This window comes from Simochromis diagramma, unplaced genomic scaffold, assembly GCF_900408965.1.
Source record: "Simochromis diagramma unplaced genomic scaffold, fSimDia1.1 OVJJ01000326.1, whole genome shotgun sequence".
Lineage (NCBI taxonomy): Eukaryota > Metazoa > Chordata > Actinopteri > Cichliformes > Cichlidae > Simochromis > Simochromis diagramma.
Genome location: NW_024387042.1, coordinates 315,289 through 337,356, shown reverse-complemented (window position 1 = coordinate 337,356; position 22,068 = coordinate 315,289). Strand labels below are relative to the sequence as shown.

Genomic DNA, 22,068 nt, shown 5'->3' with positions numbered 1-22,068 from the left:
TATTTATACAAGTTTTCAAGGAAGTAGGAGTGGCAAAAACATTTCCATAAAAGGAAAAAGAGACCGTTAGCTTGTCAGTAGCTGAAACAAAGGAGGTAGTATGTATAGAAATGCAGACATTCCATAAAAGGGAAGAGAGAGAGAGGGGGAGCGCCAGTCTGTCTGTTTAAAACCGGATGTCACCACATTCCTCTAAACATATGGCTTCAATCTCTCTCTCTCTCTGTGTTGGCTCCAATTCACAAACTCCTCTTCTTTAATGAAGCTACAACTAAGCATAATTTACAAAATTAAAATCTTTCATCATTCCCTCCTGTTTGTAGCTGAAATTAAAGAAAATACATCAATGTGTTTCAGACACAGACCCTACATTGTGAGTGCTTTCGGTCTGGTCGTCTTAAAATGTGTATCATTCAAACATAATCATTCATCACATTAGCTTCATACTCATCGTCTTCTCCTTCTTCCTCATCTGGCACAGTGACATATGCAACAAGAGATTAGGATATCATTCCTCTTACACAGGGGATAATGCATTTAGTAAAGATACAAAACATGATAAGTATTAGGCCAATAAACATCAAAACCTTAAACATCAATGTTCTCCATGAGCCGCTCAATCGGTTACCTGTGCCTGTTGAACATTTCTAAGTAATTGTAGAGCATTTGTCATATTATCAGAATGCACATTGTCTGGGATATATGTGCAACAAGTTGTATTGAACAAAACACACAGTCCTCCCTTTCTCGCCAAGATCATGTCCAGGGCGACTCTGTGTTGCATAACAGTCATTCTTATGGCATCAATTTCCTGATTTTGCCCTTTGTTGATGGTGGTCGATGCATTTAAAAACAGCTCAAAACGATAGTCCAATAGTCAGGGGGTCGCTGTGGTTTAGGACAATTCCTGAATATTGATAATCTAGAATGGCAAAGCTTGCTGCGCATGTCACTTGAGTCATATTCATAGGTCTGCCATATAATATAGTATGCTGTGTTGTAGTAAGCATGTGTGAACATATATATCTGTATCAGGCGTTGTTCATCCAGAGATGGATGTGGTCCTGTGTCACTTCGACCAGGTGTGAATTGTCATATGTCCATGTCCTTCTGTGCAAGTTGGCTTCTTGATCCTTTAAGTGCATCAGAGTCCATGCTGTAAGCAGCAGGGCCAAGGTGGTAAACAGAATAATCTTCATGATGACCAGACACACCGATTCACTCTGGTGAGTAGACTACCAGCGAAGTGGAGAGGCGGGATATACCCAATCAGCCCTTCCTCCACCGGTAGATCACCAAAGAGTCGGGGTGGTGGTGTCTTTAAGTTGTGCTGTCACTCACTTCCACCTTTTTGCAATGGCTCTGGTGGATCCAAAAGGCTTCTCAGCGATTTTGCAAGCTGTTGGTGTCGTTAGGAGTACTTGGCATGGACCTTATCGCCTGGTTTTAATCTGCAAGAGACTTGAGAAGCGTCGCATAACAGTTCAAAACAATATCCCTATTTTCTACTAAAGTTGTCTCTCTAACAGATTTATCTATTAGTTCACTTGTATCAATTCATGCATCTTTTCACTGAGGTCTGATTCAAACTATCTTACTTCTGATTCTTTCCAAAAATAATTTCACATGTAACAATTTATATATGTGTGTTTTGTATTTTTATTTACCTCTTTGTTGTGATCTGGTGGACATCTCTAAACACCATCATGAGTTCAGGCTTCAATTTCAACCCAATTATACTCCTCTGGGCTTCACCTTCCCACTGGCCCCTGTACCCTTCTCAAAGTGTCCTTTGTTGTCTTAAATCTCCAGCAAACACAATCTGTTTCTTCTCCGTTTCCTTTCAGTATTTTCCTTGTAGATTAAGTCCCAGCCAGGCAAAATATCACATTCAGTGCCTTTAAACAGTTATGTCACACTGTTCTTACCAGCCTGCTGTTAATTCTTCAGGTTCACGATGTTCTGTTGGTCTTCATCAGGAGATTAATTGTCCTTTGAGCTTCTTCTCAGGATCGGGACAAGTGGGAGGTCAAGCTGTAAAATTTTAAACCAAACTTTGGCCTGTTTTCTCCCAATTATGTTAATCTATGATTTTGCCGCTACACTCGAAATTCTAGGTTGAGAAAAGTCCACCTTTATCTATTTGTGGCCTATATTAACACACTAAACCATACCATTAATATCATTTTCATGTCTTTTCTTAAAGCCTCCAATTGCTTCATCTGGCTAAAGTCTGTCTCTTCTGTTTTTTCTCTCTGGGTGTTCACTCCTTATATGGGCATGCAACGGTCCTGTCACACACACACTTCCTGTTACTCCCTTTTGTGTTTCTACAGGCTAATCAAACTCATTTTGTATTTACAATCTACAAAGCCTTTGTAATTCTACTAACTTTTACATTTTTGTCTATTTCAGGCATTTTCTAAGTCTCTGTTTTATGGTGCTGTTAGTTCTCTCTACTAACCCTGCACTCCATAGATGATAAGCACAATGATTTCTTATGCTGAATCTTAGTGCTTCAGAGACCTTACTGATCATATCATTGACAAAATGTGTCCCATTGTCTGATCTTGTCAGAGAAGGGATACCATATGTTGGAATAAAAATGATTACATAACCATTTTGCAATGGAGATTGCCTCTGCTTTTTACTGGATATATCTCTGGTCAGTTTGAAAACACATCTATGATCACTAAGGCATATTTTGTCAATTCAATAAAATCCATGTGGATGGTGTGGAGAACTGGCCTCTCTTAGGTCTTAAGTTTCCTTGTGAGTTGTGTTTTTGACAGAATAGGCATGTTCTTACAAATTTTTTTTGCTAAAGTTTCAAAATTTATAGTGTAAAAGTGTGTATTGTTTTGCTAAAGTTTCAAAATTTATAGTGTAAAAGTGTGTATTGTCTTGTTTATCTATACTATACTCCCCTCCTGTTGACACATGTATTACATCATGTGTCACTACAACCGCTGTCCTGTGTAACGACTCTGGTAGTATTGGTTTTCCATCACAGACCATTAAGTCATCTTTCAGTTGTGCTCCACATTTCAGCCACTTGTTCTGTTCAGTGATTGTTGCAGCTTTTTGTTCGGTTTTTAGTACATCAAGTGGTATTTGTGGGCAGTAGTTGGTTACTAGTAGCTCTGCCGATTGTTGTGCAGCCTGTTTTGCTGCTTGATCTGCAAAATTATTTCCTTTTGTGACAATAAAATTGTCTTTTTGATATACTGCACATTTGCAAAGTGCCAATTGTTTTGGCAAGGTGATCACTTCTAATAAGATTTTCAAAAAGCTGCCGTGTTTCACTGGGTTACCCGTAGAGGTGACCATACCTCTGTTATGCCAAATTTTTGCAAAGTGGTGCACTGCTGAAAGAACAAACTGGCTGTCAGTGTATATATTTATATTTTGGCCTGTGTGCAATTCATATGCACATATGACTGCATACGTGCAGCTGACTCTTTTACTGCCTCTGCTGCGGCTACACAGGCTTGAACATGCAGGCCTAACGCAACAGAGTCTAATTTACACGAGTCTAAATTTCACCAGGAATGTTAATGAGCATTGTTTTCCTCCAAACGCCTGTGTTATCACAGCTTTCATATAACCTGCTCCTCTATCTACTCGTAAGTAGAAAGGCTTATCATAGTCAGGCAATGCTAAAACTGTATCTGTCTGTAATGCCTATTTTTAAATGACTGAATGCTTCTTTTTTCTTCTCTATAGATGCAACATTACATTTTCACTTTAAGACATTTTTAGATGATTTCTAGTTTTTCAAAGAATTCACACATCTCACACATCTCACACACTTCAAACTTTGAAGTTAGAGGTTTTATATATATATATATATATGTTTTTAAACTTTGAATTGCTCACAGTTCTAAAACTGGGCATTTGTAAATCATATGCCTAATCACTATGTGTCACTGATCCCCAAGTATGGTCACAAATTTGTTTCCAAACCAAGAAAATAAAATAATCAAACAAAACAAAGAACATACATGAGTCAGGACACAAAAAGAAAAATGCTGCTACTGAAACAGAGCAGACGTGTGAGGGAAAACTGAGCTCACAGACAGCTGCATGTGTTGGCTTTTATGCAGCTTCTGCTCTAAAAACAAATAAATAAAAATAAAAGAAAATGTGTAACATGCTCATCAACTTAGCGGTGTCCACATATTTAATTCAGCTTCTCAATCCTGTAGGTTTAGCTGTTGTCTACAGTGTTTGCTTATTAGTTGTTATTATAGATGTGCTCTATATCTCAGTAATATTTTAACTAGGATAAATGACAGGTTTTCAAGCAGGTTAAGTGCCTCCATGCACCTAATTAGTTTAGATATTTCCTTTATTTTCTTCATCTCATATGTCATTATACTGAGTTTGAGCAAACCTTAAGCTTGATGCAGACTACTTCATAACAATCGTCCATCTCACATCATACTGATCTCAATACTTCTTGTTATTAATATTATATCATTATTAATATCATCATCTTTTTCTTTCTATATAATAACAATAGTATATTACAATATTTTATTAGTGTATATCACTACACTATTACTGAGCCAATTTAATAGGTAGGATCATCTTACTCAGCAAACAGATAATTTAGAATTCATCCAATCTGTACAAATTGGCTTTTTCTCTGAACAGGTTTGTGCCTACCTTTTTAGACTGGTCTTCTGTTTGCCTCATCTCAAATCCAACCTTCAGTCACCTTCATTCTCTCTGTTGCATGTCGAACCAAGTAATTTATTATTATATATTTTATATTTTATTTTGTATCCATCAAGGGCTTCGGGTGATCTGCAGTTTCACCCTTTCCCAAGCTGGAGACATTTACCTTTTCACACACTTTCCTTGGCTGAACAATGACACAGCCTTAATGTACCTTATGCATCTCTCTATTTTATTTAAAAGGTTTTTGTGTGAATATTTTCCTTCTATTCATTTTATACATTCTGGGCATGGCCGTCATGCCAACTATGTTTCATTGTTAATATCAGTTTACAGGTTGTTATCCTTCCTATTATTAGTTTCAATACGTTAAAAATAAGTTCTAATGTAATTTTGTCTTTATTTATTTTATTTTTGTACTCCTTATATTTATATCTATTCGTTGGGGTCTGTTTCCAACCTTTTTAAACTACTTTAAACTACATTGATCTCTAGTTTTCACTTAATAAGGGTTTTGTCAGTCACTACACTGTAGTGTGACCTGATGCTGATTTTACTATTAAAGTATCTTCTGAGAATTGTACTTCCTATGGTTTTTTGTTCGAAACGGTTTTACATACTCCTGTATTACGTAACATCCGCACTGGTTTGCCATTTACTTCAGAAACTAATTGATAGACATTAAATACTTCTGCGTCACTTTTGTCATTTTTATTTGGCTTTTTCTCATTTATTCATTCATTTAAATATTGCTGTTTGTCTGTTTTATATCTGCAATCTCTGGCGAAATGCCCTTCCTTACCACAATTCCAGCACATATTATCTCTTTCTTCACTTCTTTCGCGTAAGTCTATCTGTCCTACATATCTCTGGCCCTTTCCTCTAAATTCCTCCTGTCTGTTACTTTCTAAATCCTCCTAAAAATGCGATAAACTCTGTTTCTGGATCTAATGGGAAAGTACCTGTGCTTGCAGTTTTTATTTATATTACACGGCGCGCGTGCTCGGCATTTTGCAATGCGTCGGCTAGTGGTCATTCATTGTGACCTAATGTTTTTTCCAACGTGGAATTTCACTGCGGATAGCAGGCCATTCAGGAATGCATTCATTATACCTTCATTATAATCCATTCCTGAACGTTGCCTAAAACCCGGACGCAGGCGATCTAAAAAAAAATCGGACGCTGTTTCATTTTCTTTTTGTTTTACTTCGCCAATTTTGCCTATCTTTTCGTGACCACGGCAAGAACACGAATATATTTGGGTTATTATCACGTTGTGCCTCTGCATAAAGACCAGACTGAGGTCTAAACAGATCACAGGATAGTTTAAGGGGGGTCGCAGCAGCGGAAGTGGGGGTTGGCTTCACAGCAGCAGGGGTGGGGGTTGGCTACCTCTGCCTTTTTCATTTTTCTTTAAATCTTTTGTTTCTCCTACATTCAGTAATAATGCAGATGGGCTACATTTTTTTTCTTCTAAATACTGTTCGTCAACAGTAAACTTAGTGGGCTTATTACCCATTAAAACAAAACTGCAGCGCCTTCTCTGGTATTAGACTTAAAGAGTGGTTATTGACTACGCCCTTCAACTCCAGCTATTCTGGAGCGGTGTCAATTTTATGAGATGAAACTCAACCGTTCTCTTTTGTCACCAGTACTTCAGCTACTGACAGGAAATAAAATGACAATAACAATGAGAGTGATTCAGCAGCGTATTGTGCTGTTCAAATCAATTCACTCTCAACACACAGAAAACACAAACATTTATACAAACATTTATACAGACATTTTACACAGTCGCGCAGACCTTTTCGGCAGGTCAGTCCTAAAAAATTCCCAATTTAATCCTTAAGCCTTTATTTCGAAAATCCTTTCGGCGGATTAGTCCTTGCGCTTTTATTTTGAAAATCCTTTCGGTGGATTAGTCCTCTTATTTTTACACGTGAACCCTTTCAGCGGGTCAGTCTTAAGCTTTTATTTTTACAGATCCGTGCAGTGGATCAAACTCATTCAATCCGTTCGGTGGATTACTCCTAAAGCTTTTATTTTAACACGTGGACCCTTTCGGCGGGTCAATCCGAAGGCTTTTATTTTGAAAATCCGTGCAGTGGATTAGACTAATTACATAAAAGACCTAGGTTCGTTTTACGCGAGTGTAAGTGAGTGGTTTCTTTACCTTCCCAAAACTCTCTGGTTAAGTTGAAAGTCAGCCACTGGATCCCAGCGTCGTGGATCACTCGATTAAAACACTGGCCAGAACCCGAATTTAACGTCTCTGGACTTTGACTCCTACCCAGAGGAGGCTGTCGACAGACTTCAGTGAAAAGATCTCCACGACGCCAGAACACAGTGGCCGATGCTTTCTCTCCGGCTCGGAGGACCAAGAAAATGTGAAGAGAAATTGTAGAAGGCAAAGGAACTCAGACTCAAGATATCTTAATACATGTGCACACATGGACGACCCCCCCTCATGGCCCCATCCATCCCGCACTAGATGTGTGCAGGACAAATGTGACAGAGGAAAGACCGCCCAGGGCATCCAGAACTTGCTTTATTTATACAAGTTTTCAAGGAAGTAGGAGTGGCAAAAACATTTCCATAAAAGGAAAAAGAGACCGTTAGCTTGTCAGTAGCTGAAACAAAGGAGGTAGTATGTATAGAAATGCAGACATTCCATAAAAGGGAAGAGAGAGAGAGGGGGAGCGCCAGTCTGTCTGTTTAAAACCGGATGTCACCACATTCCTCTAAACATATGGCTTCAATCTCTCTCTCTCTCTGTGTTGGCTCCAATTCACAAACTCCTCTTCTTTAATGAAGCTACAACTAAGCATAATTTACAAAATTAAAATCTTTCATCAATATTAAATTTGCTTAACACCTGGCTCTGCCAAGAGCCTGCATACACACCATCATGGCCTGGAAAACAAGATCTGGAAGTGAAATCAAACTTCACACTTGTAAACAATTGTATCATAAGAGCAATAAGCATTCAACATCAGCAAGACAAGTGTCATGTGCAGGTTTTCTCAAATCAGTAAACTACAATTATTACCATAATTTGCCTCAGACATGGATAATCCCATGTACTCAGTTAACATTAATGTAATCGGTGACTTCCCTTAAGCAAAGTCACTCCACTCATATATTACTAGGAACTCAAAAGTGGCCACCAAATGAGCTCCATATTAAACTTTTCCATAAACACTGCATCTCTTATTTGTTTTTCTCATGTCACTTGTCCGCTTCTGCCGAATCCTCTACATGCACTCTTAGAAAAACAAACATTAGCAACACACATTGACCGTGGTCAGACGGTGGTCAGACGGTGGTCAGACGGTGGTCAGACGCAGGTCGACAGGTTCCAGAGGTGCCATAAAAACACCATTAAAATCAACCATCCATAGCTGTGGAAAGAAGTGACACTAGTTTTCAACACAGGAAATTTCTCACATGTTATTCACATTATCAAAGTAACCTTCACGTTTTCCCAAAAACACAGTGCAACAGCATCACCACTCTTAACCTGTAAACACAGTTTCTTCACACATAAACCCAGAAATCCTGTAGTAGGAAAAACATCAACCAGTTGTCCTGGTATAAATCGCATCATCAAATCACATGAAGAACTGTAATGCTGTAGAAAAGAAATGCAAATGTTAGCGCTGCGCAGGTGTGTACACACTTTCTCACAGTTTCCTCTGTGAGCAACACAGGATAGTGAATAACACCCCTGGTAGATGCACAGACACAGAAAGTGGCATTTAAAAGGTTAAATCGTCATGCAACCTCGAATGTTGCTGTCATCTTTCTGCTCCTGTAAAAGGAAACACACATAAATTCATCTGCACCTTTGTCAGGTGGGGGTTAACTTCGCACAGCCGTGTTACATCAGTAAAGTCTTGTCAGCTTTTGTCATCTTTTTCTCTTTCACTCATCCATTCATACATTCATTCTTTCTTTGCTGATAGTAGAACCCATCGTCGCATTTAGTTTCCACTCTCAGCAAAATGACGTCATTTGAAAAAGAAAAAGAAGAACTTTAGATCGGATTACCTCGCTGAATCCTTTTTAGGCAGGGACTCTCATTTTCTAATTGTCCCAAATAAGTGGCTTTCTCCAGAGCCCATTTTAATGTGGAGAAACTCACTTGCAACAATTTCCTCGACGAGGTGTCGTACAGCGCTTTCTGTTCTAATCGTGCAGATCTGCTCAAATGACAGAGATTATCAAACAAAACTTTCCGTGCACTGTGAAAGTATTAAAATAAAAAGGCCTTGTTAAGTCATGACACAAGCTCCTCATCTCAGGAGGGTAAATCATACAATTAGCATAGTTTATCATACCGTCATACTAATTGGCAGGCTCAACTTTACAACAAAAGAAAAATCATCAGCTAGATTCACTCCAAACCAACCATCAGCTGCACAACACACAACATAAGCCTAATGTCTTATTAGCTATGAGTTTAGTCACCAGGTCTGTGCTCTTCACTCATTTAGGCCACAGATTTTATTCAGTTTTCCTTTTTCCCTTCATCATAAAACATGTGACATGTTGTCATGCACTTCACAAAAGAAGTTTGTTCTTATGTATTCAAAGTTGTGTCTCTAAATACAGGATTCACTCGCACATCAAAACAGGAAACTCAGTGTTTTAGGGTCTCCACTCAACACACAACAAACTCCAACACATCTCATTCACTCGTGCTAGAATTCAGTCACCTTTCATTAATCTAAGAACGATCAACTAATTTGCATATCAGCTATTAACCCACTAAGATGACAGGATAACAAAATATTATCACAAAAATAGAATTTCCCTCATACAGTAAATTACTTGTGCTGCATCAATCAAGCAGCAAGCTCCTCCCAATTTACTATATCAACAACTAAATTTATTGTCTGATCACTGGTTGGTCAAATCAGAATCTTTTTTCCCCACAAAAGTTAAACTGTTGTCCTGCAACCTAGAGAGTCAATTGTCAGCATTGGATAAATTCAGTATTTGATAACAAGTGTCTGTTAAATTGACACAATTTTAACACTGATGAAAGATAACAAGCTAATTTTCATTGCATGTGTGTTTGTGTTATTAGGCAGGTTTAATCAATGTCTGTGGAGCTGCATCTCCAGCAGGACATGTTCTTAAAGCTGCCTTTCCTACACACTTCTCTACTATTATTTGATCATTTCTTAACTAATGTGCTATGGGTCCACTGGTCTTTGCGTCACACGAGGTGACTTGGACAAGATGATAAACAGACTCACATGCTTAAGATGTTGTCTAATCTTCATAAGCTCTCTTGTGTTTGTGTTAGTAGGGTTAATGCATGTTCTGCTTGTGTGTGTGATTTTGTATATGTTTCTTTTTTCACAGTGTTTCAGACTCCTTCACAATTTTCCCACTTAAGCAGTCAGTTTTGTTTTTCCCAGGTTTGCTAACCCAAATTTTGATTTCCCACATTAAATAACAAAATTCCTATGTGTTCTCACCACTCCTCTCACTCTGTTGTCCTCTCCCACTTCAACAGTCCAACAGCCGGCAGTTCTCCTTCAGCTTTGTCCTGTGTTCCACTGTCTCTTCTTGCCATTTTCTCCAAAGGTGGCAAATGTCAAACTCCAACAGTCTCCTCAGTTCTCCTCAAATGTTCTTGTCACATGCACAGTGAAGTTGCAGCTTGTTGGAAACACAGTGCCATTCATCCAATCAGGCAGGATGATGGGTTTGCTCTTCTTCTCTGATGCTGTTTGTCCACACTGCTGCTGTTTGCTGGGACTCTTTGCTCAGGACTTTGCTGCTGTCTCTTTATCTGCCATGTTATTGCTCTTTGGAGCTGCATTCCTTGTGTTCAGGGAGGAGTGAGAGCTTGCTTGTGAGGTTGAGAGACACATGGCGCTGTAAATAAGTCAGCCAGAAACTTGGCCTGAATGTTTCCAATGATGTTAAACTATAACTTTCTTCCGACTGCTGCATGTGGAAAATTGATTCAGGTCTGCTTTTCACCTGAAAGTGACAAACTAAGACATTTTCATTATTATCATCACTGCTTAATCAACACACATCTCTCTCTCTCTTTCTGTTTTTGTGAACAGTCCTTTCTTAAAAGCAAAAAATGAAATTGTAGTTGTTCTTGGCTGATCAACACAAAACCTTTTTCCTATGATTTTTTTTTTATCTACAATATAAATTCTTTCTCTTTTTCACTCTTTTTTTTTCTTTACAATAGCTGGTGACCTGCAGAATCACCGTTCTCACAATCAGAGGCAATTACTTTTACACAGCGCACAAAAACACTGTGACGTCAGACACATTCACACTCACTTTGTCATCTGCATAAATAAATCATATGGCTGGTGATATGTGCCATGGTGATCCATATGTATGATCACAAGTTTATTTAATTATTTTTAACCCAACAAAACAAATAAACAAAAACATGATGCTGATGCTATGAACACTCTACACACGTGAGTCAAGATGCAGAAAAACTGCTCACAGAAACGCTGCACACTCCAGTTATCACAGTTATAGTTCTGTTTCCCTCTCTTCGAGGAGTTCTCAGACAGCTCTCGATCTGATAATGTGTAGCTTGCTCATCAGCTCAGAAAAAACCGCAACGCAACCTCACACAGTGGTTGCGTGCTTTTCCCACAGTGGCAAAGACTTAGACTTTCATATTCAAGTCAGCTTCTCCATCATGTACTTTTAGATGTTTCATACAGGGTTCAGCATATTAATTGTTTTCACAGGTGTGCTCTATATCTCAACAATGGCTCATAATAAGACGACAGTCTTTCACACAGGTCAAGTGCCTCTATGCACTTCATTAGTTTAAATATTTGCCTATTTTACTACATCTCATATGTCATTGTACTGAATTTGAGCAACCACAAGCTTAATGTAGATTACTTTTAGCAACTATCCACCTCAATTAAATCTATGGTCTGGAACACAGGCTGTTGTCGATCAGGGAAAGCTAAAGAATAAACATTTTGTGTCAGCAAGGGGTGGGGGAAAGCCATTCACCAGAGCATATCTTAAGTGCTACTGATGTGGGCTGGCCTTCTCCACATGCTCTTCAAGGCTGGTGTGTTTTCTGAAAACTTCTAACATTTGAATCTCTTTCATTTATAAGCCTGCGATTAACCGCACGGCTCAGGTCCGCGTGAAACCCGCGCGACCGTGCTCACGTGAACCCGCGCAGCTAAGGAGCCGTTGCTCTCTCTTTTTTTTTTTTATTTAAATACTTTGTGCTGCCAGGAGCAAAGTCCAGCATAAACGTTTGTTACCCTCCGACACACTCTTGGTTGCTTAGGAATCCATGATAACGACAACAGCTGGTGTCACGGACCACGTGTTCCGCTCTGCACGCACTCACACAACAACAACAACAAAAACAACAACGACAACAACACAAAATAGGCCTATCGTCCAGCACAGTCTGGACCCCGCGGAACTTCTCAACTCCCCACAAAGTGGCGGAGAACTCACCTCTCGCTCCACAAAGTAGCGAGGAACCCAGATAACCGAATTTCCCAGAGGAACCCACCCGAGGGATTAATAAAGTTCTATCTTATCTTATCTCTTATCTTATCTCTCCACAAAGTAGCGAACTTCTCAACGCCTCACAAAGTGGCGGAGAACCCACCTCTCGCTCCACAAAGTAGCGAAGAACTCACTTATTGCTCCACAAAGTAGCGAACTTCTCAACGTCTCACAAAGTGGCGGAGACTGCACAACCACACGGTTATAGAGTCGGGCTCTAGGGACTTACTTGGTGTTGCTTAGCGTGTAATATCAGCCTCGGATCCCGCCGATTGTCATTCATCGAGGAGAAAAGACAGACAGTTAATCCACAGGAACTTCCTGGCTGACATCAGTCTTTCAGCGTGTCTCTTCTCCCCTCGGTGAATGTCGACTCCAGGGCTCCAGCTCTCGAAGGACCAATTAATGATAGCTTTCTAGCTTGAACCTATTCGCTGGAACGTTGAAGACAATATAATTACACAGCAAAGCAAGACACTAGTAGACAAAGTTCTTCATGTTTCTCGTGCACGGGAGAGAACCGGACAAACTCCGTTCCTTCGCTTGACCCCAGTTGCTCTCGTCCTTTCTCCCGTAACACTGCTCTTTTATTGAGGTTACATGAATATGCATAGGTTCATTAACATATGACCTCTACATACACACAAAGAGTACCGTGTGTGTGTGAGTGAGTGTGTGTGTGTGTGTGTGTGTGTGTGTGTGTGTTACTGCTGATCAAAGGGTCCTATAATATGAAAGCACAAAAGCAAACATCCTTGGTCAGGAAGAGGGTAGTCTCCCCCTCACCCTAAATGGTTCACCCTAGATAACACGGTGAGGAAGTCCAGCAGTTCATCAAACCAAAAGCACTTAGACTAGAACAGACGTAGCTACGTTAATCCTACCATAAAACAATAAGACAAGGTACGACCTCTCTCATGCTCCCAAAGTGCTCTCTAATGCACACAAAGTTTGCAGACTATCAAGGATCAAAACCTCTACCAATCTACAACTAATTACAAAACTCTAAGCATATATAAGTAGTAGGGGTGCAACGATATTCGTATCGATATTGAACCGTTCGATACAGTGCTTTCGGTTCGGTACGCATATGTATCGAACAATACAACATTTGTAATTTATTTTATCAATTTTCCTTCTGACGATGCTGTCTGTGTTGAGCGCTCAGTGAATCTGTGTTCGACTACTCCGCCTAGGCTGCACTGTCGAGCACAGATCCACTGAGCGCTCAACACAGACAGCATAGTCAGAAGGAAGAGCGCAGGGCAAGCTAGCGAGACAGAAGTTAAGCTCTCCTTGCAACATTCAGATCTGGCGTTTGGAATTATTTTGGTTTTCATGTGACGTATGACCCTGAAGGTAAGCGAGTCATGGACTAAAGTAAAACAGTATGTTGGATGTGCCATGCAATGCTCAATTACATTGGTGTGAACTAGTGTGTTAGCGCAGTTAGCTCGTTAACGTGTTTGCTGTCTAGCCCCATGCACGGAGCGATCGGCAGTAGCTCGTTAACGGAGATTTGCCGTGTTGTGGCGTTAAGGTCATTTCAACGAGATTAACCTGAAAGCACTAGTGGGAACACAACGAATATGACTGCACATTTACGCCGACATCATCCTAGTGCAAAGACAAGTGGAAGCAGACAAAAAAAAGCAAGCATGCTACTAACTTTAGCCGAGTCATTTAGACAGCTGTTAGCACATGATTCTCCTTATGCTGCTGAGAATATAGCCCAGAAGAAGCGGATAGTATAGCTTTTATTTTGGAAAGAGACATTTCTCTGTAATAAACTCTCTTTTCCAAAGATGAGTGATTCCTCAATCAGATACAGGGCTCGCAATATCGCTAGCCCGACGTCCCGGAGCTAGCGATTTTTTCAGTCGGGCTACCAAAATCTATCTCTTCCCTGCCCGTCGGGCTATTGTAGGAAAAATATATGTCAATGCTTTTGCATTCTTTCAGAAATGTAGCTGGGTAATTATGTCATTGGCATCGGTGAGCCACTGTCAATATGTGACATATTGAAGTCGCGTTTGAATTTGCGCTTGTTTTTTTGCTTTCACTTTGCAATCGTGTGAACTGTGTATAGAGAGCGACAGCACTGATCTGTGAGTGATGATAATTTGTGCACCAATTCCTCTGACATCGTCTTATTAATCGTTAGCTTACTATGCAAACATGACAAGTGAAATCTCCCGCAGCAAGCTTAAACATGTGAGAGGTTGATCGCGCAGAGAATCGCTGAGCTTATGTGAGTGAGCGTGTAAAAGCATTTCAGTTCTGCTGAGCCAAATAAGACAGGTCAGGGTGAAGAAGTGACAGCCAAAGAAAAGCTTACCACAAAACGGAGAAGTTATGACAAATCAGACTATAAGGCAAAAAGAAAGTGCAGCTTTATGGTTTCATGGACAAAAGAATTTCTGTGGCTGCAATATGATGAGCTAAATAACCAGGGCTGCACATAAGTGGTCCGCAGGTGCGCATTCGCTGTCAAAATAAAAAACACGCACAAGGGTTAGGGTTAAATTTAAAAACTGTACTTTTGAGTTAAACTATATATTTATAATTTTAATAAATGACAAATTAAAAATGCATGAACATTTTTTTGTATCGAAAAAATATCGAACCGTGACACCAAAGTATCGAACCGAACCGTGAATTTTGTGTATCGTTGCACCCCTAATAAGTAGATATTTCTAAGCATAAATGGCAATCAACAATACAAAACCTAACACCTGCTCCATGGTTTTTCACAACATTTTGCACATCACTATTTAATACAGGAAGTAGGTGAACTAAAACAAGTCATCGTTCTTTGTGAGAGGACCATATTAATGAAACAAACCTCAATGACATCATAGGGATCCCTAAAGATGCTCCTGCTGCTTCTCTTCCTCCTCATCCTAAGCTTCCTTCTCCTTGTCCTCGCCTTCCATCCAATTGTAATTCAACCTAATTGTGTTTCTCCCCCTCCTCTTCCTCATTTTGTTGGAGCTGTGAACACAACTAATGTGAATCTGGATTAATTTGTGCAAACAAGAAAAATCTACAGCTTTTTGGTCAGAGGTGCTCTTGTGATTTAAGCCGGGTAGAGTAGATTTATCTGTTGATGCTACCTGCTTCAGCTCTGGCTGCTGAGTGATATTTATACCCTGGCTGGATTACAAACTTTAACCATGTGCTGAACTTTGGCCCAGCGCTGATACCTCTTGTTAGTATAACGACCTCTTCTTAGCTTGTATGTATGATGTATGATGGTGGATAAATGAAATATACTAAAAAATAACTATATTACAAAAGAACATGTCACGGTTCTGGGCCCGTTGGACCCAGTATTTTGAGTTTATTATGTTTTGGTTTATTTTTGCATTATGGATTGTTTTCTGATGTTCTGGTCCTTTGTTTATTATTATCATTATGGATCTGTTTCTGTTATTCTTGGTGAGGGATCAGTTCTTAGGTTTTGGGTTCTCATGTGTATTGCAGTTTCTGTTCAGTGTCATGTCTGCATCTGGTTTAGTACTTCTTGTTTCCTGTCTTATTGTGAAAGTCTTTGTCTTATGTTAGTGTGTGCAGCTTAGCTCCACCGTCTCATTAGCCCTGATCTCCCCCAGCTGTGTCTCCCTTCTGTGGTCCATTCCCTCATTACTACCCTGTGTATTTAAGCCCTGTGTTTTCCCATGCTTGGTGTCGTGTCGTACCTTCAGATTATGCCTGTGTGTTCCTGTTCTCTGGTTTCAGTGGTCACTTCATGTTTTGTTTTCGTACCAGCAATAAAGCTGAGGTTTTTGAGTTTCACGTTAGTGTCTGAGTCCTGCGTTTGGATCCTCCTCTCCGGCTGCCCACACACAGAGCCCTGACAGAACATCTATCTTGGAAACATCAAATGACCGGAGCATAACTTGTCAACTAGTCCGAAAATAAGTTATGCAGGAACAGTCAAAGACACACCTTCTCATGTCACATTTCTATTCATTTCTATATAATTAGATTAGACAATAAAGAGTTATCTAATCTAATTATTCATTCAAAACTCTTATGCATAGCTGTATTTTATACAGCTCATACAGAATTCAAAGTACAGGTTCATGTGAGTATTTAATGTACGGCTCAGATCTACAGATCTTCAGAGTTTCTAGAGCAGACACAGAGCTCACGTCACAACAGGCTTCAGGCGCCATTTTAGTGACTTTAACAATATATTAAATTTTAATTCCGGTCTAGCTGACATTAGGTTATGTACGCAGCACGCAATTGAACCACATATTTTAGAAGCCAAAGGTTCAAATTAGCTGGGAGCACCTTCACTTAATTATAACAGTGGTTTTGTTAGGAAAACAGTTGGATACTAAATTGCGCTGACCTCAACGGCTAACGTATCTAGCTAATCGCTACTGTTAGCACAACATTAACAGCAAGCTACAATGACGAGTAACAAAAACAAAACAGTAATAAGGTTTCAATGAAAATGTTTTACCTTTTCTAACAGTCCCAGAATCCACAGCTTCAAAGTCCAGCAGGTACTGAAGACTGTTATCCGTTTCGCTGTCACCGTCTGTGAGTTTTTTCCCCCGAAAGGTCAAGGCCCGCCGCTCGCACACTCTGTCTGCGCATGCGCATACCAACGACTGACCCCCTCCGTCCGCTCCCGGGAGGTTATAGTATGACGTGTTCTGACGTCACTCTCTCTCTCTCCCTGTCATTTATTTGGCTCGAAACACATATTAACAAATTGCTCAGTGATGAACAACTACTCAGATCATTTACCTAAGCTGTGCTTTGTCAAAACAAAGTGTGTGTTCATTACACTGACATTCTGTTCTGCAATTGTTATTTACTTGTATTTTATAATTTGACTTTACATACTGCTGGGTGGTTTGTAAAGTTTACAATAACTTATCATTATGCTATATTTTCAAAAATATATAATAATCTAAAAAGTAATGCCTTGGAGTAGAAAATAGTAATGCTTTATTAAAATTTAAAACTAAAGTTCAGTATTTGAATGTGTGTATTGTGTCTACTGTTTGTTAACTCACCATATTCATAATGGGTTTGCGGGGTTAGGGGTGTGTGTGTGTGTGTGTGGGGGGGGGGGGGGGGGGGGGGGGGGTTAGAGTCTTTAGGCTTTGTTCCTCACCCCTGCCACCAGTATATTTTTAAGCAAATATTTCTAACTTTTATTTGAATATTCAGTTTCCTATCTTCTCTTAAAGGGTAATTGCCAGGTATCCCGCCCTCCCCCTTCGCACACACATGCACACAAAGAAAACACACAGTATAATTCACAGCCTCGTTATAGTGAATAAATGTTTATGCCATTTACACCACCAAACTTAGATTGCTAAGAATGAAGAACCTTTTGTTCTTTAAAGAACCATTTGTAATAGCTGAAGAACCATCCACAAAATAAAAAGGTTCTTTGACGTATGATGGTTCTTTAAAGAACCATGAAGACATCTGAAGAACCATTTAAGAACCATAATTTTTCTGAGTGCAGTGGAGGTGGTGAGTGACAGGAGAATGGCGGCAAAGCTGTCATCCCTGTTGGACAACATCTCCCACCCCATGCAGGAGACTCTGACAGCACTGAGCAGCTCCTTCAGTGACTGCGGCACCCACGGTGTGGGACGGAGAGATTTCACAGGTCTTTCCTCCCCACTGCTGTCAGACTCCACAACAAAGACTTTAACTGATCAAACACACACATCCACACGTGTGCAATAGCAATAAAACTAAGTGCAATACTCTTTTCTGACAAAGTTGTATTTTTACTCAGTTGTATACAGCACGTGTATTCTATTTTTATCCTATTGTATATTTTATTCTATTTTATTCTACTGTATATAGTATTTTATTGTATTCTATTCTGTATAGTTGTGTACAGTATTTTATTCTTATTGTATTCTATTCTACAGTAAAATATGCTGTGGGGCTGTGTGGACAGTGCAGGGACTGGGAATCTTGTCAAAGTTGAGGGACACATGGATTCCACTCTGTATCAGCAGATTCTGGAGACCAATGTCCAGGAATCAGTGACAAAGCTGAAGCTGCGCCAGGGCTGGATCTTTCAACAAGACAACGACCCGAAACACTGCTCGAAATCCACTAAGGCATTCATGCACAGGAACAAGTACAATGTTCTGGAGTGGCCATCTCAGTCCCCAGACCTGAATATTATTGAAAATCTGTGGTGTGAATTAAAGAGAGTTGTCCATGCTCAGAAGCCATCAAACCTGAATGAACTAGAGATGTTTTGTAAGAGGAATGTTCCAAAACATTCAACCACAATTCAGACTCTCATTGGAACCTACAGGAAGCATTTAGAGGCTGTAATTTATGCAAAAGGCAGATCTACTAAATATTGATTTCATGTCTTTTTTTGTGCTGCCCAAATTTATGCACCTGCCTGATTTTGTTTAAACAATTATTGCACACTTTCTGTAAATCCAAAAAACTTCATTTCACTTCTCAAATATCACTGTGTGTGTCTCTGGTATCTGTGGGGATGGTGTTCACTCTGTGTTGGAGTGTCCTGATGACATCCAGTTTGTGCTTGAGTGTTTGATAAGTGTATGTGTTGGTTTACTGTACAAATCAACTTTTGTCCCCTATTGGTGATGGAAATCTCACAGTTTAGGAAGGCTAACCTGTCATATTTTCCACATTCTCCTTGGTAAACCTGATGTGTTGGTCCACAAAGTTCATGTGATCAGTGAATACCTGAAACAATGACTTGGGTAGGGTTTTCCTGTTAGTGTCACCTGTCTATGAATGATACTTGATCTCAGTTTCCTGAAAATAGTGTCATTTGAATGCTAGCAAAAGGTATGGTCTTCCCAAGCATACAAGGGAGCCTTGTTGTATGTATGTAATGTCCCCGATCTAATAACACCAGGAATGCACAGAGGACACACACAAATTTGGATTCATAGTTATTATTTAGTTAAGACAAGAAAATACACCGCTGTTCAGGATGAAGCAACAGCATGTATGGGAGGAGGTGGATGAGACTCCGCCTCTGACCTTACACAAGTGCTGCGACAAACCAGGAAATAATCTGTTCCTCTTTCTCAGTAAAGGGAGACACACAGACGATCAGTGAGTAGCTGTAGCTGCACGAGTGAGTGCAGCGACAGTGTAAAACTCCAACACTGCTGCTTCAAGCTGCTGACGCTCCACACACTGAATGTGAGTTTGAGCAAAAACACGACTCAAAGGAAGTTTCAGTGAAGGTGGTAGAGGAGGGAGGGGAGCCAGGACTGACTGTACTTCCTGTCTGCTGTTTTCAGCTTCACTCACAGACTCAATGGCTTCCAGATCAGAGGAGGATCTCTGCTGTCCAGTCTGTCAGGAGGTCTTCAGGGATCCTGTTATTCTGTCATGTAGCCACAGCTTCTGTAAAGTCTGTCTGAAGAGACGGTGGAGAGAGAGACCAACACACGAGTGTCCAGTTTGTAAGAGAAGATCTTCAAACGATGATCCACCTTTAAACCGAGCTTTAAAGAACCTGTGTGAGTCGTTCTTACAGGAGAGAGATCAGAGAGCTTCAGAGGCTCTCTGCAGTCTGCACTCTGAGAAACTCAGACTCTTCTGTCTGGACCATCAGCAGCCAGTGTGTGTCGTCTGCAGAGACTCAGAAAATCACACCAACCACAGATTCAGACCCATCGATGAAGCTGCACAACAACACAAGAAGGAACTTCAGGAAACTCTGGAGCCCTTAAAGGAGAAGTTAAAGGTTTGTGAAGAAGTTCAAGTGAAGTTTGATCAAACAGCAGAACACATAAAGGTCCAGGCCCGACACACAGAGAGGCAGATTAAGGAGCAGTTTAAGAAGCTTCAGCAGTTTCTAGCAGAGGAAGAGGAGGCCAGGCTGGCTGCACTGAGGGAGGAAGAGGAGCAGAAGAGTGGGATGATGAAGGAGAAGATGGAGGCTCTGAGCAGAGAGATAGCAGCTCTTTCAGACACAGTCAGAGCCACAGAGGAGGAGCTGAGAGCTGAAGACGTCTCATTCCTGCACAACTACAAGGCTGCAGTGGAAAGAGTCCAGCGCTGCCCCCTGCTGGATGATCCACAGCTGCCCTCAGGAGCTCTGATAGACCAGGCCAAACACCTGGGCAACCTGACCTTCAACATCTGGAACAACATGAAGGACATGGTCTCCTACACTCCTCTCATTCTGGACCCAAACACTGCTCATCCAAACCTCATCCTGTCTGAAGATCTGACCAGTGTGAGAGGAGGAGGAGAGAAGCAGCTTCCTGATAATCCAGAGAGGTTTGATTATTACATTTCTGTCCTGGGTTCTAAGGGTTTTAACTCAGAGACTCACAGCTGGGATGTCGAGGTTGGAAATAATACAAGCTGGATGCTTGGTGTGGTAGAAGAGTCTATTCAGAGGAAGGGAAACAAAGAGTTTGGATTTTGGGGTGTGATTTTCAGTTTAGGTAAATACTCAACACGCTCACCATCAGCTCCTTTCACTGCTCTCTCAATAAAGAAGAAGCTCCAGAGGATCAGAGTGAATCTGGACTGGAACAGAGGAAAGCTGTCGTTCTCTGATCCTGATACTAACACACACATACACACCTTCACACACACTTTCACTCACAGGATGTTTCCATTCATTCAAACTGGTGATGAAGTGAAGGTGTTGCCGGTGACGCTGACGGTGTCAGTGTCAGCGGCACCGTTAGCAGATCAGGTCAGTTCAGGATGGTTTTTTTTCTAATGTGCTTTCCTGTCAGTGCTGCATGTAGCCAAAACCCCAAATATTTCAAAGATATTCTTTTTGTCCTTTTTAACATTGTGCTCTAAAGCTTCGGTGACTATAGCTTATTCAGTTCAAAATTTTAAGTTTATTTGTAATGCATGACAGCAGTAAGCTACAGCACAAATTGTTGTATGAAATCTGTTTTGGGTTGTTTGTTATCTTATATGGGTACATGCTGTATTAATTATTTTTTTGTTCTTTTTGAGTTCCTTGGCCTCCGCTCCAGTCTTTCTGGGTTTGAGTGAAAGAGGAGGTTGAGCTGGTTTACAAGAAGAAGCCAATAAAATGGACTGAACCATGTCTTGCGATCACACAGGGGGGGGGATGGTGTTCTTCTTAAACACACACACGCGCACGCACACACACACACACACACACACACACACACACACACACACACACACACACACACACACACACACACACACACACACACACTTTTTTAATAGTTTGGACCTCTGTGTTTTTGGCTTATTGGTCCCTAATAGTGCTGTCCACCTTTTCACATGGAAAATCATTTCACTGTTTCTCACTGAATGACTCCCCAAACTAGATTTGAAATTCTATCAAGTTTCTAATCATTACAAGTGATTCATGTTTCTATTTGATGTGTAAATGGAGATGATTTAGTTTGCTGGGATATGGACTGACATGTGTTGAATGGGAGGAGCAGTTTGTTGTTGTCTTCTTGTCTGTTTATGACAACAATAAATATGTTGTTGAAACAATGATTCATGTTTAACTCCATATATGAAATGTTTCTGATCTTTGAATTCTGTTTGATTAAAGACTTTCTTCATGACACAAATGAGATTTCAGTGTATTAATTGAACTAAATAAGGCTGGAGTATTATGTAAAAATTATAAATTGTTCATCAAATTGCCCTTCGACAGACTGGCGACCTGTCCAGGGTGTACCCCGCCTCTCGCCCTATGACAGCTGGGATAGGCTCCAGCGCCCCCCACAACCCTGAAAAGGATAAGCGAAAGCGAATGGATGGATGGATGTTTATAAAACAAATAAAGCTGTGTGTTATTGTTTTAATATATACACGATGCAAATTTGC

The 22,068-nt window shown here is 40.4% G+C and overlaps 1 protein-coding gene and 2 long non-coding RNA genes across 3 annotated transcripts in view; 2 read left to right on the top strand and 1 right to left on the bottom strand.

The window, feature by feature from the left end:
• LOC120741589 overlaps positions 1 to 22,068 on the top strand; it is a 29,780-nt gene that overhangs the window by 4,882 nt on the left and 2,830 nt on the right. The gene's annotated exons all lie outside the window — the stretch shown is intronic.
• On the bottom strand, positions 1,045 to 7,535 carry LOC120741588. Its single transcript, XR_005697646.1, has 2 exons — positions 6,145 to 7,535; positions 1,045 to 6,075 (listed from the first exon to the last, which is right to left on the bottom strand). It is a non-coding gene; the product is annotated as an uncharacterized LOC120741588 (long non-coding RNA).
• LOC120741587 (nuclear factor 7, brain-like) lies at positions 19,221 to 21,609 on the top strand. The gene is made up of 2 exons (XM_040044562.1): positions 19,221 to 19,416; positions 19,518 to 21,609. Exon 2 carries the CDS (start codon positions 19,535 to 19,537, stop codon positions 20,957 to 20,959), a length of 1,425 nt encoding a protein of 474 aa, XP_039900496.1. The 5' UTR covers positions 19,221 to 19,416; positions 19,518 to 19,534; the 3' UTR covers positions 20,960 to 21,609.